This window comes from Crinia signifera, chromosome 6, assembly GCF_055691185.1.
Source record: "Crinia signifera chromosome 6, ASM5569118v1, whole genome shotgun sequence".
In the NCBI taxonomy this organism is placed as follows: domain Eukaryota; kingdom Metazoa; phylum Chordata; class Amphibia; order Anura; family Myobatrachidae; genus Crinia; species Crinia signifera.
Genome location: NC_139222.1, coordinates 22,343,233 through 22,368,281, shown reverse-complemented (window position 1 = coordinate 22,368,281; position 25,049 = coordinate 22,343,233). Strand labels below are relative to the sequence as shown.

The following is a 25,049-nucleotide window of genomic DNA, read 5'->3' as shown; positions in this document are numbered from 1 at the left end:
GGCCTGTGGTGTCCTGTAATACAGGGGGAGCGGCCTGTGGTGTCCTGTTATTCAGGGGGAGAGGCCTGTGGTGTCCTGTTATTCAGGGGGAGAGGCCTGTGGTGTCCTGTTATACAGGGGGAGCCGCCTGTGGTGGCATTACTTTTATACAGGGGGGAGCGGCCTGCGGTGTCCTGTAATACAGGGGGAGCGGCCTGTGGTGTCCTGTAATACAGGGGTAGTGGCCTGTTATACAGGGGGAGCGGCCTGTGGTGTCCTGTTATTCAGGGGGAGAGGCCTGTGGTGTCCTGTTATTCAGGGGGAGAGGCCTGTGGTGTCCTGTTATTCAGGGGGAGAGGCCTGTGGTGTCCTGTTATTCAGGGGGAGAGGCCTGTGGTGTCCTGTTATACAGGGGGAGAGGCCTGTGGTGTCCTGTTATACAGGGGGAGAGGCCTGTGGTGTCCTGTTATACAGGGGGAGAGGCCTGTGGTGTCCTGTTATACAGGGGGAGAGGCCTGTGGTGTCCTGTTATACAGGGGGAGAGGCCTGTGGTGTCCTGTTATACAGGGGGAGAGGCCTGTGGTGTCCTGTTATACAGGGGGAGAGGCCTGTGGTGTCCTGTTATACAGGGGGAGAGGCCTGCCCTGTGGTGTCCTGTTATACAGGGGGAGCGGCCTGTGGTGGCATTTCTTTTATACAGGGGGGAGCGGCCTGTGGTGGCGTTACCTTTATACAGGGGGGAGCGGCCTGTGGTGGCGTTACCTTTATACAGGGGGGAGCGGCCTGTGGTGGCGTTACTTTTATACAGGGGGGAGCGGCCTGTGGTTTATTAATATTATGGAATATCAGATACAATAACCCATTTTCCTGGTAAAAATAGTGTAAGTGCCTATTTCTTGTGGACACTTTATGGCGGCTGTCCTGTCATTCACATGTGATAATTCTCCATAGGGGATATTGCAGACTTCTCTTCACCTACTCCCGAGCAGGTGAAATGCTGATGAGAATCCCTATTTTGAGGCACATTTTTGGGACTTAGTTCAGAACCCCTTTGGCCACCCCACTTAATACTAATTATACACTCTGACGTTTTTAATTAGCCAATAATGAGATGTCCGTTCTGGTTTAAAAAAAAAAAAAAAAGTGCAAGGTGTTGGAAATGGGGTACAAGGTATGGGACAGGGTTATTGGGGGGGCTTTGAGAGGAACACGTGTTTTTAAGCTTGCAGGTGCGATTAATCCGTTTTAGAAAGTGCCTTTTTCATATACCCCAAATATATTACATTACATACATAAGCTGCTTTTTCTTATGGGTGTGGTACATGGGTCCGACAGTCGGGATCCCGACTGGCCGGACCAGACAGCATGGTGAGCGCAACTATGCCCCTTGCGGGCTCGGTGGCTCGCGAGCCACCTATTCTATTCTCCCTCAATGGGGATCGTGGACCCCCACGAGGGAAATAGCAAGTGGTCATCGGGAACCCGGCTTCCCCTGTCCGGCACCCTTTTCTTATTTTCAGTGTTTTTGATTGCAGCCATTTAACATATTTATAAACCTTTTTATTATGCCCTGTGTTATCCTATGTTACTTTGCCATGTTTGGGGGGGGGGGGGGGTTTCCCTAATGTCACCTGCACTTTTCACTGGTTAACACATTTTTGCAAATTTCCAATAGTATTGGTCATAAAAATGGGAGCGCACATAACTGTGATATGTGGGTGATAAGTGCGGTAACTTTACGTGCAATTGTGGGTCAGGTTATCACCGCTAATAGGATATCTCATTGTTGTATCTTCTTCTTTTTTTTAATCTTTCAAAACCTGCAGTTCCTCTTCCTAGCCTGGGGTGTCGCTCTCTGCTGTGATGCTTCTAGCACAGGTCTGGTCTGCATATCCGTGCTGAAATACAGACCACACTGTGCTAGAATCACCACAGCAGGGAGGAGGAACTGCACGAGGTGTGACAGCTGCAGGGTGCTATAGTGAACACTACCTATGTGAGGGTATTAATCACAGCTATACACTACTGGATCACAGCGACTACTTAATAACTGACCACACACTAGATGCTGACGCCTCACTGTGATTAATAATCTCTGTTGAGCTGATCAGATGATAAGGATTAAACCACCATCTATATCCCTCATATGGGTACAGGTGCCCCAAGCAGCTATTGGATGTAATACTGCCATTTACATAAGGGTGACCTCAGTGTACGTATGATGTCATCTGATAAGTAATGTATAACAAGTCCTCCCTCAGAGCACAGTACAGAAGTGTGTATAATATATAGGCCTTTATGTACAGGCATACTGACACAAGTAATGATTGCAGCAATAATACACAGACAGCCCAGTATCTAGTCACTTTTTTCATTGCAGCTATTCACAAACTGTGGGTCACGACCTTCTCAGCATGAGGTCACGGCTCCATGTTGCTGACCGTCAGGCTGATGACTTCTCTGATCTCAGTCAGGGATCCAAGGAGAAAAATCAGTTGAATTGTCTGTCACTAGACTCCTGGCATCACAGGCTTAAGGTGGCCACACATCAGAAAGATATTGTACCCAATCACACAATCTCAATTGATTGTAAGATGGATTGTATGTAGATTGTGTGCACATCTTGTGTACACAATCATGCAGTAGATGGATTGTATGACTGATCATTTGATCGATTGTGTGTCCAAAAACCACCAAGGACTGCCAGGGATTTTAAGGGAAATTGTACACAATCATGAGCGCAATCGATCTTAAGAACAATCTTTCTGATGTATGGCCAGCATTAGAGATCTGAGGAGTCATCAGGCAGACTTCCTGACATCAACTGCTTCCCCATTCTGGGAACACCGGGGGGGTATGAGTGGAGAGGTGACTGCTGGGAATGGGGCATTATACAGTAACACCGGGGGGATGTGACCGGAGAGGTGACTGCTGGGAATGGGACATTATACAGTAACACCGGGGGATGTGACCAGAGAGGTGACTACTGGGAATGGGGCATTATACAGTAACACCGGGGGATGTGACCGGAGAGGTGACTGCCGGGAATGGGACATTATACAGTAACACCGGGGGATGTGACCGGAGAGGTGACTGCTGGGAATGGGACATTATACAGTAGCACCGGGGGATGTGACCGGAGAGGTGACTGCTGGGAATGGGACATTATACAGTAACACTGGGGGATGTGACTGCTGGGAATGGGACATTATACAGTAACACCGGGGATGTGACCAGAGAGGTGACTGCTGGGAATGGGACATTATACAGTAACACCGGGGATGTGACCAGAGAGGTGACTGCTGGGAATGGGACATTATACAGTAACACCGGGGGATGTGACCAGAGAGGTGACTACTGGGAATGGGGCATTATACAGTAACACCGGGGGATGTGACCGGAGAGGTGACTGCCGGGAATGGGACATTATACAGTAACACCGGGGGATGTGACCGGAGAGGTGACTGCTGGGAATGGGACATTATACAGTAACACAGGGGGGGGGTGACCGGAGAGGTGACTGCTGGGAATGGGGCATTATACAGTAACACCGGGGGATGTGACCGGAGAGGTGACTGCTGGGAATGGGACATTATACAGTAACACTGGGGGATGTGACTGCTGGGAATGGGACATTATACAGTAACACCGGGGATTTGACCGGAGAGGTGACTGCTGGGAATGGGACATTATACAGTAACACCGGGGATGTGACCAGAGAGGTGACTGCTGGGAATGGGGCATTATACAGTAACACCGGGGATGTGACCGGAGAGGTGACTGCTGGGAATGGGGCATTATAAAGTAACACTGGGGGATGTGACCGGAGAGGTGACTGCTGGGAATGGGGCATTATACAGTAACACCGGGGGATGTGACCGGAGAGGTGACTGCTGGGAATGGGACATTATACAGTAACACCGGGGATGTGACGGGAGAGGTGACTGCTGGGAACGGGACATTATACAGTAACACTGGGGGATGTGACCTGAGAGGTGACTGCTGGGAATGGGACATTATACAGTAGCACATGGGGATTTTTTGGGGTGATGACTGTATCATTGTGTGTGTGTGTCAGAATGTAACTGTCTATCTCTCCATGTAGGATTATATAGAGGAACACAAGGATCTGTACCAGGACGTGATGATGGAGAATTACCAGCCCCTCACATCACTGGGTAAGAAGAGACTTCATTTTATTGTACAAAGAAGATCAGTTATAGGGGCCATCTACACACAATAATCATCCTATAGCTGCATATATACAATGTCCTCAGTCACTGCGTGTCTCCTACAGATGGGCCCAGTAACAGAGATACCCCAGAGAGATGTCCCCGTCCTCTGTATTCCCAGGATAATCACATATATACAATGTCCTCAGTCACTGCGTGTCTCCTACAGATGGGCCCAGTAACAGAGATACCCCAGAGAGATGTCCCCGTCCTCTGTATTCCCAGGATAATCATATATATACAATGTCCTCAGTCACTGTGTCTCCTACAGATGGGCTCAATACCAGAGATACCCCAGAGAGATGTCCCCGTCCTCCGTATTCCCAGGATAATCACATATATACCATGTCCTCAGTCACTGCGTGTCTCCTATAGATGGGCCCAGTAACAGAGATACCCCAGAGAGATGTCCCCGTCCTCTGTATTCCCAGGATAATCACATATATACCATGTCCTCAGTCACTGCGTGTCTCCTACAGATGGGCCCAGTAACAGAGATACCCCAGAGAGATGTCACCGTCCTCTGTATTCCCAGGATAATCACATATATACCATGTCCTCAGTCACTGTGTGTCTCCTACAGATGGGCCCAGTAACAGAGATACCCCAGAGAGATGTCCCCGTCCTCTGTATTCCCAGGATAATCACATATATACCATGTCCTCAGTCACTGTGTGTCTCCTACAGATGGGCCCAGTAACAGAGATACCCCAGAGAGATGTCCCCGTCCTCTGTATTCCCAGGATAATCACATATATACCATGTCCTCAGTCACTGTGTGTCTCCTACAGATGGGCCCAGTAACAGAGATACCCCAGAGAGATGTCCCCGTCCTCTGTATTCCCAGGATAATCACATATATACCATGTCCTCAGTCACTGTGTGTCTCCTACAGATGGGCCCAGTAACAGCGATATCCCAGAGAGATGTCCCTGTCCTCTGTATTCCCAGGATAATCACATATATACCATGTCCTCAGTCACTGTGTGTCTCCTACAGATGGGCCCAGTAACAGAGATACCCCAGAGAGATGTTCCCGGCCTCTGTATTCCCAGGATAATCACATATATACCATGTCCTCAGTCACTGTGTGTCTCCTACAGATGGGCCCAGTAACAGAGATACCCCAGAGAGATGTCCCCGTCCTCTGTATTCCCAGGATAATCACATATATACCATGTCCTCAGTCACTGTGTGTCTCCTACAGATGGGCCCAGTAATAGAGATACCCCAGAGAGATGTCCCCGTCCTCTGTATTCCCAGGATAATCACATATATACAATGTCCTCAGTCACTGTGTGTCTCCTACAGATGTACCCAGTAACAGAGATACCCCAGAGAGATGTCCCTGTCCTCTGTATTCCCAGGATAATCACATATATACCATGTCCTCAGTCACTGTGTGTCTCCTACAGGTGGGCCCAGTAACAGAGATACCCCAGAGAGATGTCCCCGTCCTCTGTATTCCCAGGATAATCCCATATATACAATGTCCTCAGTCACTGCGTGTCTCCTACAGATGGGCCCAGTAACAGGAATACCCCAGAGAGATGTCCCCGTCCTCTGTATTCCCAGGATAATCACATATATACCATGTCCTCAGTCACTGTGTGTCTCCTACAGATGGGCCCAGTAACAGAGATACCCCAGAGAGATGTCCCCGTCCTCTGTATTCCCAGGATAATCACATATATACCATGTCCTCAGTCACTGTGTGTCTCCTACAGATGGGCCCAGTAACAGCGATATCCCAGAGAGATGTCCCCGTCCTCTGTATTCCCAGGATAATCACATATATACAATGTCCTCAGTCACTGTGTCTCCTACAGATGGGCCCAGTAACAGAGATACCCCAGAGAGATGTCCCCGTCCTCTGTATTCCCAGGATAATCACATATATATACCATGTCCTCAGTCACTGTGTGTCTCCTACAGATGGGCCCAGTAACAGAGATACCCCAGAGAGATGTCCCCGTACTCTGTATTCCCAGGATAATCACATATATACCATGTCCTCAGTCACTGCGTGTCTCCTACAGATGGGCCCAGTAACAGAGATACCCCAGAGAGATGTCCCCGTCCTCTGTATTCCCAGGATAATCACATATATACCATGTCCTCAGTCACTGTGTGTCTCCTACAGATGGGCCCAGTAACAGAGATACCCCAGAGAGATGTCCCCGTCCTCTGTATTCCCAGGATAATCACATATATACCATGTCCTCAGTCACTGTGTGTCTCCTACAGATGGGCCCAGTAACAGAGATACCCCAGAGAGATGTCCCCGTCCTCTGTATTCCCAGCAATGTACAGAGGAGACTCACAGGACTCCCCAGGAGGATCAGGTTGGTGGGATTTATGAATGTCAGCAGGTGTGTGTGTGTGTGTGTGTGTGTGTGTGTGTGTCTCATACACTGATATTGTACCGTGTAATCTCAATCATGGCAGACCTTAATAATGTGGTATTTTGTGTAGGTTCTGTATGAAGATGTGACTGATATTAAGGTAGAAGCTGCAGAGGAAGAAGAGACGGATGTGACTGATATTAAGCAAGAAGAAACAGATATGAGGGATGATCAGCAGTGTAAGCAGGAGGAAATACCTACAGATCCCAGCACAGGTGAGGATCAGTTATTAATTTTTTTTTTTTGTTCTGCAAATACAACTTTATCTTTTTCTACACCCTGCTCTCTGTCAGACCAAACTAATGAGGGAAATGTGTCTGCCTAATAGGGGAATCAGGAGCCATCAGCCCCTATTCTATTTGTTCTTTCCCCCCTTATATCATGTCACTGTGTTACCAGCCCAGAGATCTGACCAGTCTCCTCCCCGCACTCTCTGGTGTATCTCATACATCAGGAGCCATCAGCCCCTATTATACTCCTGCTCTCCCCCTCACATCATGTCACTGTGTATTACCAGAGATCTGACCAGTCTCCTCCCCACACTCTCTGGTGTATCTCATACATCAGGAGCCATCAGCCCCTATTATACTCCTGCTCTCCCCTCACATCATGTCACTGTGTGTTACCAGCCCAGAGATCTGACCAGTCTCCTCCCCACACTCTCTGTTGTATCTCATACATCAGGAGTCATCAGCCCCTATTATACTCCTGCTCTCCCCCTCACATCATGTCACTGTGTGTTACCAGCCAAGAGATCTGACCAGTCTCCTCCCCACACTCTCTGGTGTATCTCATACATCAGGATCCATCAGCCCCTATTATACTCCTGCTCTCCCCCTCACATCATGTCACTGTGTTACCAGCCCAGAGATCTGACCAGTCTCCTCCCCACACTCTCTGGTGTATCTCATACATCAGGGGCCATCAGCCCCTATTATACTCCTGCTCTCCCCTCACATCATGTCACTGTGTTACCAGCCCAGAGATCTGACCAGTCTCCTCCCCACACTCTCTGGTGTATCTCATACATCAGGAGCCATCAGCCCCTATTATACTCCCGCTGGAGTAGTGGTAACCAGTGACTAGGACATGCTGCTAGTTACAGTATCAAAAACCGTACCCTATGACATCTCGCACCCATAGTCCCTAATTTTATGGTCGCCGACCATTGAATGATTTGTTCCCCGCACCCAAGGCTGCGAATGTGATGTTTATTCAAAACCTCCTTCTGCAGCCGTGCAGGTGAGTTCTCCGGGTGGCTGTACGTGCGGTGACCGCCGTTACATCCATACACAATGCTGTGGACTTCGTAGCGTTGCCTGTGGATCAGAGTAAGGTCTTCTGTGTACTGTAGAACGTGCATTGTTTTTATTGTGTCACTTCATTTTCTAGGTGGTGGTATCACACAGCCGCTTCATGAGGCCCCAGCTCAGGGATCTTCTGGCGTCAGTCGGTCTACACAGGGTGTTCAATCAGCCAAAGGTATTTCAATGTTTTTTGTATTGTATTCTACTTGTTCTTGAGCCCTCCCTCACATTCTCCACCTTTGAGGTACACACTATGCGCCTCTTCTACCCCATTCACCTCCTTGTGGCCATCTAAAAACCGGCAGAGACCTTGGTTTAAGATCAAAATACCGATCAAAATACCGTATTGCTTAATGTTGGAGAGTGTGTGTGCGTCATCGGGGTTGGGGAGATGATCATGCCAAGTGCAGCCTCCACCAGGACTGGCTTCACTAGACCTAGGTTAACCGTCCACACTGCACCTCGACCAGGGTCAAAGATTTGTTCAACCCTGGTCATGACCAGTTAAACATGGCAATAACCCGGATTCATTTGGATAAACTAAATGATGCTTTTGAAAGTTAGCCATGGTGGTCTGTTGCTTTCTTTTTTTCAATCGCTTTAATCATTTAAAAACATATATTTTTCCTCTACCTCCCCATGGCAGCCAACCTCTGGGCTCTCTCCCTATAGGTAGATATCTGGAAAGGAAAAGAAAAGACACCTCCCCTATATAAGGACCGCCCCTTCTAGGCTCAGTGTCTTTTTTTTTTTTTTTTTTCCTTTCCAGGTAGATTGGCTTACCCTGAGGCTGGCTGCTGCCTTCCCCGCTACCTAGTGTAGTTGGGGTGTTAGGCCGATCAAGAAGGAGAATCGTCCGCCACCTAGAGTGGTAGAGGGATTGTGTGTAACCCCTGCTGCCTAGTGCAGTCAAGGGATGTTGTCCCGGGCTCCGTGTACCTGTAGGCCATGGAGGTCTTCAGTAGCCTGTACTGTGCGGGCGTTTGGCTGCGCTGATGCAGGGCTGTGATGGGCGCGTACTGCAGGCATGCTGGAAGCTCCGGTACCGTGTGTCACGTGGGCGCCGCACGTCTCGTCAGGTGCGCGTCTCGTCACAGGGACTCCTAGGATTGGCTGCACACATCTAGCACATTCGGTGCATATATTAAGCGCCTCCTATCACTGTGGACGGCTCCATTGTTCAAACAGGAACGCCGGCGACTGACACTAGTAGTGGAGCCCGGAGACCAGACTGAAAGCCACTGCTTCCCCAAACGGCAGCTGCAGAGGGCTGGTGTTCAGGAGTCTGAGGTAAGGCCCTAGGCTTCTTAGCCAGGGCTGCATTATACCTGTGTGCATATCTCTCATACTGTGTATCTTTATATAGATACTGTCAGCATATTACCAGTATGGAGGAAGAGAGAAAGCAGCCTGCTAAGTCAGGGTAAGCAGGAAAGGGACAGGTTATTTATTTATTCATTGGTTTTATGCTAGTCAGGGATTCATGAATATATGTGTCTGGTGCAGGTCTGAGACAAGCAAGGAGAAGGTGGAAGGAAAAGCCAAACATAAAAAAAATGCATTTGGCTAAGTGCAAGCTTTGTGACAAGTCGCTACCTGACAAATGCGTAGGATCTGTTTGCGATAAATGCAAGGGATCACAACTGATGGGGGCATCCCAGATGTCAGAGTTGGTCACGATGCTTAGATCTGCATTGGTGGACTCTTTCGTGACCAAGGAGGACTTAGCAAAGATGTCTGCAAAAAGACCTAGGGAACTGGACTCTGCTAACTCAGAGGATTCAGAAGAAGGTCCCGCAGTAATAACGGAGGAAGAAGTTGAAGAAGGGGAGGTTCTGCAGGCGAAAGCAGAACTGGACTTTAACCCAGACTTATTAGATAACTTGCTTACGCTAATAAATAAGTCCCTCAACATTGATATTGTGCGAAAGGAAGGCAAGCTGCAAGATCTGCTCTTTAGAGACAAAGAGAAAACCTAAAACTTTCCCACTATCCAAAACACTCAAGGAGGTGGTGGAGGATGAATGGGCGCACCCGGATAAAAAGGTGGCGGTCCCACTGAGAGTTAATAAAATGTATCCTTTTGAGTCTCAGGAGGTGAAAATGTGGGAAGAAGCACCTAAGGTGGACGTGGCTATCGCTCGAATATCCAGAAAAACAACGCTTCCACTGGAAGACGCGAATATATTCAAAGACTCCATGGAACGTAAGATGAGATGGGATTGCGTAAACAGCATGTGACGTCTGGAGCGGCGATTAAAAGCGTCATCAGCGATTGCAGTTACCTCAAGAGTACTCAGGTCCTGGTGTCAGGATCTGGAGTCGGATCTTATGGATGGCATAAAGAAGCAATTCAACAGGCCCCAGAGATTCCATCAGACAGAGTTTAGGGAGGCGAGGACTTACAGGCCAGGAAGAAGTTAGACGGCCTTGGTTCGGGAACAGAAGTTCCTTTTGAGGCCAAAGGAGCGAGGAAGGAAGATTCTCGTTCAGGCAGTCATCACAATGACGCCAGGGACAGGGTCGGGGGCAGGCTTTTAAAATACAAACATGTCTGGCTCCGATCCACAGAAGACCGGTGGGTACGGGAAGTTGTGTCCTCCGGCTACAAAATAGAATTTGTGGTGACGCCCGGAAATTGGATGGAAGAGTCCCCTGTACCACGGTGCCCGAAAGAGAAGGAGGCTATGATTTCTCAGGGGGTAGTTGTCATAGTACCCAAGGATCAGGAAGGTCAAGGCTGGCACTCCAGATTTTTTTGTAGTAAGAAAATCAACAGGGGGCTTCAGGACCATTCTGGACCTGAGGAGGCTCAACACATATGTCAGAACTCAAAACTTCAAAATGGAGTCGATATGGTCCATCCTACCAGACGTCAAGCAAGGGTCTTTTCTTACAACGATAGACCTGAAAGACGCATACTTGCACATCCCCATAGGCCAACAGCATCAAAAGTACCTAAGGTTCAAACTCAAAGGGGTCACTTATCAGTTTACGGCTCTGCCGTTCGGCCTATCCACGTCCCCAAGAACCTTTACAAAGGTGTTGGTCGTCCTTATAGCGAACTTGAGAAGAGAAGGAGTGACAATATGGCCCTACCTGGAGGACTTGCTGATTATGGCAAAATCAGAAAACCTGGCAAGGGAACATACGGAGAAAGTGATAAAATATCTAAGTCAACATGGGTGGCTGATAAACAGAAAAAAGCCATTTGGAACCAACAAAGGTGGCAAAGTACTTGGGGGTCATAATAGACACAGACGCAATGAAGGTCAGACTGACGCAGGAAAGACAGGAAAAAATAAGCTCAGAAATTCTCAAAGTCTTGAGGAAGAGGATGGTGTGCGCAGGAGATTGCTTGAAGGTTCTAGGCCTCATGTCGGCGGCACTAGACACCATCACATGGGCCAGGTTTCATACAAGAGAATTACAAATGTGCTTCCTATCCCAGTGGGATGGGGATGGAAATAATCCTCTCCAGAGGATCTCTCTGTCAAGAGGAGCAAAAGAAAATCTGAGGTGGTGGCTGGACGCAAACAGGTTGCAACAAGGAAGAACGTTCGCAAAAAGAGAGCAACTGGTAGTCACCACGGATGCCAGCCAGTCTGGATGGGGAGCAGTGTGCGGCAGTATGACAGCCCAAGGCCGATGGGGTCCAACCTGGTCTCAAGCACACTAGAATCTGAGAGAGGAGAGCCGTTTTGATGGCGTGCCGGGTATTTCAGAGACAACTCTGTCAAAAAGAAGTTGTAATCCGATCCGACAACCGAGCAGTGGTGGCGTATGTAAACCGCCAAGGAGGTACAAGAAGCCGGGAAATGATGAAAGAGACGGCTAACTTACTTCAGTGGGCAGAACGACATGTCCGCAGCCTATCGGCAGTGTTCATCACAGGGAAGGAGAACCAGCGAGCAGATGCACTGAGCAGGTGGTCGCTAAAGCCAGGAGAGTGGGAACTGTCCCCAGAAGTCTTCAGGATGCTGACGAGTCACTGGGGTTTTCCGCAGGTGGATCTGATGGCTACCAGGTACAACGCAAAAGCTCCAAAGTTTATATCGAGACACTGGGAACAAGGGGCATGGCAAGCGGATGCTCTGACCGCCAGTTGGGGGACAGGGCTGATGTATGTGTTTCCACCATTCCCAGTGATACCGAGGCTGCTGAACAAGATTCAACAGGAAGCTGCTACAGTTATAGCGATCCTTCCCTACTGGCCGAGGCGAGCCTGGTTCACCAAATTGACCAGGATGGCAGTAGATGCACCCTGGAAACTACCGGACAAGGAGAATCTAATTCGGCAAGGTCCTCCTATTCAGCGGCAACCCGACCATTGGAATCTGACGGCATGGTTGCTGAGACCAGAAACCTGGTAGCAAGAGGTTTTTCCAGACAGGTGGTGGACACCCTATTGAAGGCGAGAAAACCTTCCACCTCTAGGGCATATTACAGGATATGGAAAGCCTATGCATGATTTTGTAAAGCAAAAGGTAGGGACCACAGGCTGATTGTCTCAGTGTTAGAGTTTCTGCAGAGAGGATTAGAAAAAAATCTCTCAATAAGCTCTTTAAAGGTGCAAGTGGCGGCATTAGGGGCTATGCTGGACAGAAAAATAGCTGAGGACAAATATGTTCAGAGGTTTCTACAGGCGTCGAAAAGGATAAGGCCTGCGTTTCACAGCCCCATGGCACCATGGGATCTGAACATGGTCTTGAACGTGTTAGCAGAAGAACCATTTGAGCCGTTGGAGTACATATCCGTCAGGTTGCTTTCAATAAAGGTCGCATTCCTGGTAGCAATAACATCTGCAAGACGAGTATCAGAGCTGCAGGCCCTCTGGGCTGAGGAACCATTCCTAAACATGTTCGAAGATAAAGTAGTCTTAAGAACGAATCCCCACTTTCTCCCAAAGGTAGTGTCGCAATTCCATCTGAACCAGGAAATAGTGCTGCCCTCCTTCTGCGCTAAACCAGCAAATGATAAGGAAACCAGGGTTACACGACCTAGGCTTAAAGAGGGCGATATCAATATACCTAAAGAGAGTAGAGCCGTGGAGTAAGACAAAGAGTCTCTTTGTAATATCAGAAGGGAAAAACAAAGGTATGGGGGCTACGAAAACAACTATAGCCAGATGGATTAAATCATGTATAGCAGAGGCGTACAAGGTCAAGGAGATAGATCCGCCCGAAGGTATCAAGGCACATTCCACAAGAGCAGTGGCAGCATCGTGGGCGGAAAGAGGCGCAGCCTCAATGGAGGAGCTGTGTAAGGCGGCGTGCTGGGCCTCGGCCCACACCTTCACCAAACACTACAGAGTAGATATAGGGTCGTCAAGTGACGCGACGTTTGGAAGAAGGATTCTCAGCGCGGTAGCTCAGTAAAAAAATAAAAATAAAGAGGAGGTGAAAAATAACCTCGTATCCTTTTTTTTTTGGTGTGTTTTTCAAGTTGTATGACAATAATTTTAAGTTAAGCCCGCCCAGTGAATTAACTGCTAGGGTATTACCCAGAGGTTGGCTGCCATGGGGAGGTAGAGGAAAGTACGGATTATTACCTGTTAGTACGGTTTCCTCTACTCCTCCATGGCAGCATTATTCCCCCCCAAAGAGTCGTGATACGAATTTATGTTATATTGAAGCTGTATAATCAAAAGACACTGAGCCTAGAAGGGGCGGTCCTTATATAGGGGAGGTGTCCTTTTCCTTTCCAGATATCTACCTATAGGGAGAGAACCCAGAGGTTGGCTGCCATGGAGGAGTAGAGGAAACCATACTAACAGGTAATAATCCGTACTTTTTTTTTTATTTATATTTTTCAGAAATGTCTGGTCCTTTGGACAAAAAATTCTGGTCTCGTTTTATTGAAATTTACGAGGAAAACGACTGCCTCTGGAGGACCAGTCATTGGGACTATCACAATAAGGACGTACGGAATCAGGCATATGAAAAATTGATTAGCTACAGTAGAGACTACCACAGTGAGGCAAACTTAAAGTGGGTTCAGAAGAAGATCGCAAATATGCGAACAGTGGTTGTGAGGGAGAATAACCTAGTCCGGGAATCTCAGCGTTCAGGAGCCCGGGCTGATGAGATTCACAAACCGAAATTGTGGCACTACAACCAGATTAAATTTATTGTTGAACAACCTCCATGGAGAAGATCAGAAGCTATGGGTGAAGTCTCACCGGAATTTGTATCATTGGATAATCCAGAGAGTGTGGATATAGTAAGTATTATCTGTTTTGTATGTCTGTCTGAATCTGTCAAATTAAAGTCTTGTAATAATTTTTGTTTCTGTTGTTTAATAGGATGTTACCCCCAAGCTGGATGCAGAGCCTCCTGTTAATACAGAGAGTTCTCAGGAGGAGACCCTACCTGAACCTCCTCCCAGGAAGCAAAGGAGGAAGCAAAGGAGGAAGCAAGCCTCCAAGGGGACCAGCTCTGCACCAACCAGACCAGAGATTTGTAATAAGTGTGCGGAGGATCTTCTAAGCAACCCCCCGGATCATTTCCAATGCTTCGCTAATGAAATAGTCGATGAGATGAGGAAGATGGACAAGGATCAATGCCGCATCTTCAAGCGCTTACTTTTTTGCAGTTTGTCACGCGCAGCAGACAAAACTTTGACGGCTGAGTGTGAAATAACTAATTCTCCTATGCACCCCCCAGCCCAACTACCCATACCCCCACCCTATACAGATTACGCCGGGTAATCCTCTGCCTCCCCAAACCTCTTATGCGCCGGAGCTACCAATTCCATCCACCACTGCCACTCCAACCAGCACTTTGTCTGGTGGTGTGTACTCAGCCCTTCCACCAGATGTGGATTTTTATTATTGATTTTTTTGATTTTTTTTTTTTTTTGGATTTGTTTTTTGATTTAATTGCTTATGAAAAAGCTCTTGATCTTCTCTTTGATTTGTTTGTTTAACAATAAATGTCATTGCTCGTACTACCACAATTTTGGTTTGTAAAGCTCACAGTACGAAACGTTTAAACGTTGTGATGTCTGTACTAGATGTTTTCCTTTACAAACCACTGTTCAACATTTTTGCCTCATCTTCCTTACCCATGGGAAGTTTGCATCACAGTTTTGCACCTCTGCTGTAGTAATCAATTGTTATATGCCTGATTGCAATTTCCCTTGTTGTGATAGTCCTTTCCACAGATGCAGTTGTTGGCCTCATCTTTTTTGAAACAACGAGACCAGAAAATATAGTGTAAAAGAAACTAACAATTGTGTGGTGTTTTTTTATTTGTATATACATTGTTACAAGAAAGATCGAGTGTACAAATATTGATAGAGCATAATGGACACTTCTACAAGCATAGCCTATGTATGGGGTCCTCAAACTATTTTGCTCTGGGACACATCAGACAATAAAAATAATGACCGGACCCCAGCAACTTCCTGCAGAATGTCATCACATATGTAGTCAGCAGACAGCACATACATGGCAGCATTGTGGAGGCACAGAGTGATGGGAGGAGTCTGATATACCATAACCCATCACATTACATATGTAGTCAGCAGACAGCACATACATGGCAGCATTGTGGAGGCACAGAGTGATGGGAGGAGTCTAATATACCATAACCCACAGGTCTTCAACCTGTGGCCCTCCAGATGTTATGGAACTACATGTCCCAGCATGTGCTGAGGTTTTTTGGCATGCTCTTACAGGAAAAAATGTGGCAATGCATGTTGGAACATGTAGTTTCACAACATCTGGAGGGCCACAGGTTGAAGACCCATGCCATAACCCATCACATCACATGTGTAGTCAGCAGACAGCACATACATGGCAGCATTGTGGAGGCACAGAGTGATGGGAGGAGTCTGATATACCATAACCCATCACATCACACGTGTAGGCAGCAGACAGCACATACATGGCAGCATTGTGGAGGCACAGAGTGATGGGAGGAGTCTGATATACCATAACCCATCACATCACATGTGTAGTCAGCAGACAGCACATACATGGCAGCATTGTGGGGGCACAGAGTGATGGGAGGAGTCTGATATACCATAACCCATCACATCACATGTGTAGTCAGCAGACAGCACATACATGGCAGCAGTGTGGAGGCACAGAGTGATGGGAGGAGTCTGATATACCATAACCCATCACATCACGTGTAGTCAGCAGGCAGCACATACATGGCAGCATTGTGGAGGCACAGAGGGATGGGAGGAGTCTAATATACCATAACACATCACACGTGTAGTCAGCAGACAGCACATACATGGCAGCATTGTGGGGGCACAGAGTGATGGGAGGAGTCTGATATACCATAACCCATCACCTCACATGTGTAGTCAGCAGACAGCACATACATGGCAGCATTGTGGAGGCACAGAGTGATGGGTGGAGTCTGATATACCATAACCCATCACATCACACGTGTAGTCAGCAGACAGCACATACATGGCAGCATTGTGGGGGCACAGAGTGATGGGAGGAGTCTGAAGTAACAGACAATTCAACAGATTTTTCAGGCTCCTTGAATCACTGACTGCGATTAGAAAAGTCATCAGCCTGATGGTCAGCAACATGGAGTCCCGACCCCACGCTGAGAAGGTCGGGACCCACAGTTTGAGAACCGCTGGCCTATGTTCTATAGTAGAGTTTGGTATTTAAAATGTCTTTACAGGTTGGGTTTTAAATAGGTCATTGGTATAGGGCCTTGATGGCTAACCTTGACCTAAAAACTACACATCCCAGCATGCTCTGCATCAGATTTAGCATGGCCAAATAGCAAAAGTGAAGCAGAGCATGCTGGGATGTGTAGTTTTAAAACCATCTGGAGTGTCAAGGTTAGCCATCAAGTGTATAGGGTTAACATTTTAATTCTATGTTTGTCAGACTGTTTAGTTAGCATATACAGGTTGTGTAATAAGTATACAATTATTGAAGTGAGTTTTAAGAAGTAATGGAATTTCCAACACAATCAAGGAGTAGCAATAAAATGAACACACTCAAGGGACTGTATGGAACATGCGCATCTCTTACAACACTTCACACAATACAAATATTAGTGGTCATTCTAGCACCCAACATCTTTGAAAACCCCATGCAGTTCCTGTTCCCTGCCTGGGGTGTCGCTGTCTGCTGTAGTGTTTTTAGCACAGATCTGCTTTGCATATCAGTGCTGATATACAGACCACACTGTGCTAGAAGCACTACAGCAGACAGCGACACCCCAGGCAGGGAAGAGGAACTGCATGGGTTTTCAAAGCTGGCGGGTGCTAGAATGAACACTAAATATCTTCCGAGGAACTGCTCCTTCTCCGGTAATATAGGACACCTATTGCTCACGTACAACTGTCGCATTTGTGGTTGCACCATGAAACTGTTCTTTCAAAATTGTCTAATGGGCAATGGTCATTCATTTGCTCAATAGGGTCTGGAGAAACCAATATCTACTGAATGTAGCGCAAACAGGACATGCAACCAGAATGGTACGGTCACTGTTTTATCACCACTAACAGTAAATAACAAGAATGAAAAAAACAGTGTACAATTCAATTGGCGCTTTCCCTTTAAGGCCCCCATACACTATGCGATATGGGAACGATTTCACCCGATTCAGATGAATCGGGCAGTGAAATCGGCCCAAATCGCACTTGTAGACATCCCCTCCGATCCGTTGCGCGGTCCCGTGCGAATCAAATCGAGGTCGGACGGGCTGCACATAAGATTTGCCAAATCTTATGTGCAGCCCAGCCCCGGAACCGTGCGGGGGACAGCAGCGGGCGGGGGATGCCGGCTATAGAGAGCCAAGCAGGGGGAAGCTGCATATGGCGCCGGGCTGGAGGAAGCTGTGTTGCGGTGGGGTGACAGCGGGAGGCGAGCAGGGAGAACTTGATGACATGACGCTGGCTGCCGGGCAGTGGCGGGAGCCGGGAGAAACAGATAACTTTAAAAAAAAACGCCCATAGAGATGACTAGCAAGCCATTGAGAGAGGTCTCAGCCAATCAATGGCTTGCTAGTCATCTCTATGGGCATTTTTTTCCCCAAGTTATCTGTTCCTCCCGGCTCCCTCCGCTGCGGCGCTGCCCTGCAGCCAGCGTCATGTCATCAAGTTCTCCCTGCTCGCCTCCCGCTGTCACCCCACCGCAACACAGCTTCCTCCTGCCCTGGTCCCTATGTGGCCTCTCCCTGCTCGGCTCTCAATTAGCCGGCATCCCACTGCCGTCCCCCCCGCACGGCTCCCTCCTCCTGCAGCTCCCTGGGGACTGCATATGATAAATCCATGCGATTTATCATATGCAAACCTTGGCACATCAAGTGCCTAATCGTGCTTCCCCCTCCCGGGGAGCTGCAGGGGAAATCAGGTCCGACTTGTCCCTAGGACAAGTCGGACTAATGTATGGGGGCCTTTAGTCTCTTTTTAGGATAATAAATGTCACAAATGGTGTTAAAGAAAGATATAGTTTGATCTTTAAGCAGGATCTTTCTTTACATGATTTGCAAATAATTCGGTTTTGAATGGAAATTCTACAGAATAGTCGCCTCTTAAGGGGCGCACACACATAGAGATGTGTGCTAAGCAATTTTGCTAAGCTATTTAGGGTAGGTGATTTCTCTGTGTCCAGATGTCCCATGGAGAGCACATACACATGCAGAGATTTGTGCTAAGCAATTTTGCTAAGCTATTTAGGGTAGGTGATTTCTCTGTGTCCAGATGTCCCATGGAGAACACATACACATGCAGAGATTTGTGCTAAGCGATTTTGCTTAAGCAAAAAAAAGGCCGGGTAGTGGTTCAGAATGAGAGATTGTGATTAGAATATCATTCTGTACACACAGAGAGATTTGCAGTCACCTGCTAAGCAATTGACTAGTTTTGACTGCATGCACTGACTTAGTTAGCAGGAGATATTTAATCTCATCCACACGGGGAGATCTTTGCTTCCTTTCTAACCAATCTAGTCAGATTTCTTAGAAAATAGCAAAAATTTGCTCCATGTGTATGCCCCTTTACCCCAATGCAGAGTTGTTGAGACCAGAGGACATGAAATAATAATAGTGCAACACCTTTAAACTCAATTTTTTTTACAGAATGCACTTACAAAGATTGACAATAAAAACAGCTTAAAACAAAGCTCCCTGGCAAACAGCAAGCGTGGTGATTCCAATCAATCCCTCTGTGGTAACCAGCTGGTCCCGAGTAGAGGTAGATGTCATCTGCAGGTACTCAACCACACACAGCCGTTTCCCAGGGTCCAATAATGATCACACTTAACGTGCTAACAGCACTAATTAGCACTAGCCCGGAAGTTTGCTCCTGAGCTGGCAAGATCCAATATGGCCACCCGACTTCCTGTCTGTTTGCGTTCCACCACATCCAAAATGGCCGCCAGACTTCCTGTAAGTTGTTTGCGTTCTAGGATGCGTTCCATTAGCCATTTTTCCGGTATATATCATCCTTGTCCTTTTTAATTGCACAGAGTCCCGAACAGAACGAGAAGGCCGAGGTTATAAAAAAAAAAAATTATTAGGGGTAAGAGAGGTGGTTAGAAGAAAAAAAAAAATCAAAGAAATTGAAAACCAGTGTTCCCTTCCTCCGACTGAGAATGTAAATTCAAAAATGAAAATATTTAATCTTAGGAAAAAGGTGCTTGACCAGCATGAAATAAGTGTTCTAAGAAGAGCCTTAAGTATGCCCCCACCTACAAGCCAGGACCATTTGAAACTTTTTTAGATGTTCAGAAGTTTATAAGGAAACTTACTGTAAAAAGTTTTTTCTTAATAAGGATGATACCATGGATAGAGAAACTGCCACCCATTCTAATTTTAAACCCACCTCCACATTTTACCTTGCGAGAGCCATGCGAGAGGGAACCAACTTGAATGTTGTAGTAGGTATTGGTATTGATGAACTACTACATACCAAAACTAGGACGAATAAATTCAAGAAATCGGTTAACTTAGCACAAAAAGAATATCAGGCCATTAAATCATTAAGGTCTGATGATCACTTAATTATAAAACCTTAAGACAAGGGGGGGGATGTATTTTTAATGAATAAAGAAGATTATATGGCAATGATTAACACTTGAATGATGGGATCACCTATAATAAACTTAAAAGTGACCCCTCAAACAGGATCATGAAGGAACTCTTAGCTCTTACAAGTAAGACCTTACAGGCGGAGGTGATAATTAAAAAAGACCACCTCACTCTGCACAAGTGGCTGAACTGGTGGCACTGACCCGGAAGTGTAAGCTGGCCGAAGGGAAGTCAGTCAATATATATACAGACTCTAGATATGATTTTGGAGTAGTGCATGATTTCGGGGCCCTATGGCGGCTCAGAAATTTCATGACTGCAGCTGGCACACCAGTGGCGCATGCAACATATATCAAAAGACTACTGGTAGCTATCCAGCTATCAGACAAGGTGGTTGCTATCAAATGTAAGGCCCATACATTGGATAAGGATCCGATGTCCCTTGGTAACTAAAGCCCCGTACACATGGGGGAGATATATTGCTCAACCATATATTGCTGAGCAATATATTGCTCAGTTTCTCCTTTTCATCAGCGACCAGAGATGGTAGCTGATGAAAAAGAAACTGCCGGGGGAGCCCGGCGGTGGTAATCAGCTGGTCGCAGGATCACTACAGGGGTAAAAATGGGAGCGATATATCGCCGGTGCACACTCCCATCGTGGGCAATATGGTCGCTTAGCAACCATATTTCCCGCGATATTGTACAAAATCGCCCCCGTGTGTACGCACCTTAAGGCGATGATGAGGCAGCAAAAAGGGCCCCATGCCCTGTGAATCATTTCTCTCCCCCTTGTAAACCTTTGCATATACCACATGGTGTCTACATTAAAACTCACAGAAATGCAGAATTTGTGTTCCCCACAGGAAAGGCAGTCTGGAAGTTGAAGGGATGTGGTCAAGAGTCCACCGGACTCTAAAGAGATGGTGAAGGGAGACCAGTGGCCCCCAGAGCATACCTTACTGGCCTGGCAGAGGTGGCACACAGTCTGAATCATCTAGGCAAGGCGGGTATGTGCAAATTGGTCAAAGCATACTGGTGTGCCCCAGGGTTCCACTCACAGGCAGGTAGGGTGGCAATGTCACGTCTTACTTGTCTGAGAAAGAACATTGGAAAAGCCATCCCAACAGAGCCCTCCTAGGAAAGCCCTTTTCAGGTAATACAAATTGACTTCAGTTGCCACCCTGTAGGAATTTAAAGTATGTTTTGGTATGTATTGCCATATTTTCTAATTGGGGAGAGACATTCCCAGCTGCCTCTAACACTGCTACCTTTACAGCAAAGAAAATAGATCAAGAATTTGTAGGTATGGTATCCCAAAGGTTATCGTGAATTACAGAGGTACTCACTTCACTGGGGAAGCCTTCCAAGTCATGTGCAAACTCCTAGGAATTGATAGTGAACTTCGTACTCCCTACCGACCCCAAGCAAGTGCAAAGGTTGAGAGAGTGAACAGTACTGTAAAGAACAAACTAGGTAAATATTATGGACAGAGGCACTGCCCATCGTGCTGTACTAAATGTTGCTCTCACAGTGCTCACAGTGCTGCAGAGTCAGAGTAATGTAGCTATAGTTCCATACCCATTAAAGTTATCCGAGGTGAGTGCTTTAGATAAGGGGAGGTCACTGGATAAGAAGTACCTGTATACTAGGTCCCCTAGCCTTAGATTACACCCATACCAAGTGTATAGGTCCTTGGTGTGTTTGAACTTCACAAGTTCCAGAAAGATAGGAATGTGGGAAGTGACCTGGTTTAATCAGAGGATAACTTATTTTCAGCGTCCAGAAAGAGAGCTCATTGATGAAGAAATGTTGTTGAAGATCCGTACAGGTGGAAGCAGGGCCGGCATCAGAAATCTTGGGGCCGCATACACTAATATCTCTAGGGGCCCTCCATCTCATCAAGCACAGTAGTGGTGCGGAGCAGGGAGGGAGGATGGGAGTAGTGGTGCGGACCAGGGAGTGAGGATGGGAGTAGTGGTTCAGAACAGGAAGAGAGGCTGGGAGTAATGAGAGGAGCAAGGAGGGAGGATGGGAGTAGTGGTGCGGAGCAGGGAGGGAGGATGGGAGTAGTGATGAGGAGGGAGGATGGGAGTAGTGGTGCGGAGCAGGGAGGGAGGATGGGAGTAGTGGTGCGGAGCAGGGAGGGAGGATGGGAGTAGTGATGAGGAGGGAGGATGGGAGTAGTGGTGCGGAGCAGGGAGGGAGGATGGGAGTAGTGGTGCGGAGCAGGGAGGGATGATGGGAGTAGTGGGGCGGGGGATGGAGGATGGGAGCAGTGGTGGGGAGGGAGGATGGGAGCAGTGGTGAGGAGGGAGGATGGGAGTAGTGGTGCGGAGCAGGGAGGGAGGATGGGAGTAGTGATGAGGAGCAAGGAGGGAGGATGGGAGTAGTGGTGCAGAGCAGGGAGGGAGGATGGGAGTAGTGATGCGGAGCAGGGAGGTGAGGAGCAAGGAGGGGGGATGGGAGGAGTGGTGCGGGGGAGGGAGGATGGGAGCAGTGGTGAGGAGGGAGGATGGGAGTAGTGGTACGGGGGAGGGAGGATGGGAGCAGTGGTGCGGAGCAGGGAGGGTGGATGGGAGTAGGGGTAACTAAACTTACTTTGCGTTCCGTGGCTGAGGGTGGTGTTTCCAAGTGAGGTTCCGTTTAGGGCAGGAACCTCCTCTCCTTGTATGGTCAGGAGCTGGGCAGGTCAGGCAGAGGAAAGGGAGCTGGGGGCAGCAGAGGTCTGGGTGCACCTCTACCATTTAATGTCCAGCCCATGATAGGGTCTCGTGGTTGAAGAAGTGATTTTGTCTCCATGAGGATGGCCGAGGAGCCCGGTCACCACGGCTGCTGAGAGGGGAGTAACTACAACTTGTTGGGCCCCATAGCAAAAATCTTGGAAGGGCCCTCCTCTCTCAAGGAGGGAGAGTGTGTCTGAGAGAGAGAGAGAAGGAAAGAGAGAGAGCATCTTGGAGAGTCACAGAACAAGAGAGATAGAGAGGGGACAGAGTGCCAAGGAGAGGGAATCGGGGACAGAGTGTCAGAGAAATAAAGAGAGGGAGCAAGAGAGAGTCAGGGGGGAAAGACTGTTGCTTGCAGGGGGGGCGAGTGCAAAACATGTGCACACTGGTGTTTGGGGTCACCTCATATCTTCCACTTTCCACAGACAGCCAAACACCAGCAAGGGACCTTTAAATCCAGCTAACATACGCTGGCTTCCTCACTGTCACACTAGTAAGTGCAGTGAGAGTTGGTGACCTGTTAAGCCTGTGCCCTGTCCCCACTGCTTGCCTGTCAGCCTCTACCTGTTCAGCGGTAAAGATCTGTCCCAGTGCCAGGGATTCCAAGAGCGCCCGCCCTGCTGCAGGGGTTCTCCATCATCCGCCAGGTCCACACCTCAGTGCTCGGCAGTCGGCATGGAGGAGGAGACTGTACTCACCCATAGGGCAAACAGCGTCAGTCGAGTTCAGTGGTGGGGGTGCATCTGGTGCCTGGGCGGCGGCCATCTGAACGGCAAGGGCAGAGGGCTGGGTGGTGGCAGAGCTGATGTCTGAGTGGCGGGGGGACCAGGCAGCAGAGTGGCGGGGACCAGGCAGAGAGGATGATGGTGGCTGACCTTGGGCCAGGTCAGCTGTCCCCTTTGACCCTCCCCCTGGGTGGAAGGCCTTATAGGTATATATATACTGTTAAATGAGAAAAGGTGATGGCCAGCAGAGTATCAGCAGGATACTGTGCCAAGACCCTGCAGCCAGAAACTTGTGCGGAAAAGGTCAGAGAGGAGGGGACAGGAATGTTTTTATGTGATAAAATCATTAGGTATTCTGTCCCCTATTTTCTCCCTGGTGACATCGATTTTATCTATGGCAGACGGACATACAAGTGGCTCTCCATGTACTTGTCAGCAGCGTCCCGGCGCCTTTAGAAGGGTGGTCCGGGCACTTCCGCCTGGCAAGTTCCAGGCAGAAGGGGTGACGTTCGCCCGGCCGCGGCGCGTCACTTCCGCCCGGCCGGGGGACGCTGGAGGAAGTCTGGCTGCGTCGCCCGGCGGTTGCCAGGCAACCAGGAGACGCCGGGCGGCGCGCACCCAGACAGCGGCTATTAATTAATTAATGATGGGTTCTGGTGCTACGGCGGAGGCTAATTGGCCAGCACATCCCTTTTAATGGAGATGGTTCAGCACAGCCCCGCCGGTGATATTGTTTCCTCACAGAGGGCCTGCTGCTGTCCCGGTCTCTGCAGTACAACTGCCGTGCACGGTGCCCTTGCCGTACCTTTCTTCCTGCTGTTGTTCCAGCCGTGCACCGTCCGTGTGCCGATACCATCCAGCCAGGGTCAGCTGTGTTCCAGCTGCCATATTGCTGTGGTGGTTCCTTTATCCGGAATTCCCTTGGTCAGTGATTCTTCCGTCTGGTCCTGCCAAGACACTCCAGACTTGCACTGCACCATCTGTTGCCGCTGGAGGTTCCGTCCCGGTTATGTAAGTGCTGAAGTGGAGCCCGGTTCTTATTCATTATTTTGCGGGCAAGCTGCCCTGTATCTTTAGTTGTTCAGTTCCCGTATTGCCTGGCTCTCCAGGGTCCGGAGAGACTCATACTAGGGGATTAACGCCCGTTTTGGGGTACCGTATTGTACCATTTTTTGTGTTGGCGTATTTTGTGTTTGGTGGCACCCCGTTACTATAGTACCGGTGCTTGTAACTCGGTCACATTCCCCGTCCTTGGCCAGGTGCCGTTAGACAGGGTGTTCTATTCAGTTAGGCCCTTGTAGTCAGATTCTCCTTTTGGTCCGGTCCCTGACAGTCGCCGTGGGCTTGTCCCAACATAAAACCTGGTTGCATCGTGGTGGGAGTGGGCTTAACTCGCTCCTTCGAACGCGGCGACTAAAGGAGAAGCCTAGCATCGTGCAGCCTGCGGTCACTTGCCCGGGACGGCCAACAGAGTTAGTGTAGGGCTTTGCCGTGGCCATTCTAAACAGAGGTCCCGGCTGAGGGCTCAGCCCACCACCATCGCTGCATACACCCACGCACGTTACAGTACTATGTCGGGGTGTGTTATTTGGGCTGAGTGTTGCCTGAAGTGATGACCCTTACCCATGACGAGATGGTAAATGTTCACCAAGGTATACC

At 48.4% G+C, this 25,049-nt stretch overlaps 3 protein-coding genes across 6 annotated transcripts in view; 2 read left to right on the top strand and 1 right to left on the bottom strand.

Annotated features, from left to right (window-relative positions):
* Nucleotides 1-25,049, bottom strand: part of LOC146009548 (uncharacterized) — a 613,273-nt gene that overhangs the window by 214,023 nt on the left and 374,201 nt on the right.
* Nucleotides 1-25,049, top strand: part of LOC146007461 (uncharacterized) — a 450,549-nt gene that overhangs the window by 198,394 nt on the left and 227,106 nt on the right. The window lies entirely within an intron of this gene.
* The window catches only part of LOC146007466 (uncharacterized), a 76,620-nt gene that overhangs the window by 357 nt on the left and 51,214 nt on the right, over nucleotides 1-25,049 (top strand). For 2 of the 4 annotated variants that reach the window (XM_083145839.1, XM_083145838.1), the window contains exons 2-5: nucleotides 4,085-4,157; nucleotides 6,459-6,556; nucleotides 6,687-6,831; nucleotides 8,009-8,098. In XM_083145839.1, the coding sequence (XP_083001965.1) occupies nucleotides 4,124-4,157; nucleotides 6,459-6,556; nucleotides 6,687-6,831; nucleotides 8,009-8,098 (367 nt within the window). In that variant the 5' untranslated portion in view covers nucleotides 4,085-4,123. Of the gene's footprint in view, nucleotides 1-4,084; nucleotides 4,158-6,458; nucleotides 6,557-6,686; nucleotides 6,832-8,008; nucleotides 8,099-13,738; nucleotides 14,146-14,227; nucleotides 14,767-25,049 lie in introns of those variants that run through there. The other 2 variants (XM_083145840.1, XM_083145841.1) reach the window with 2 other exon arrangements.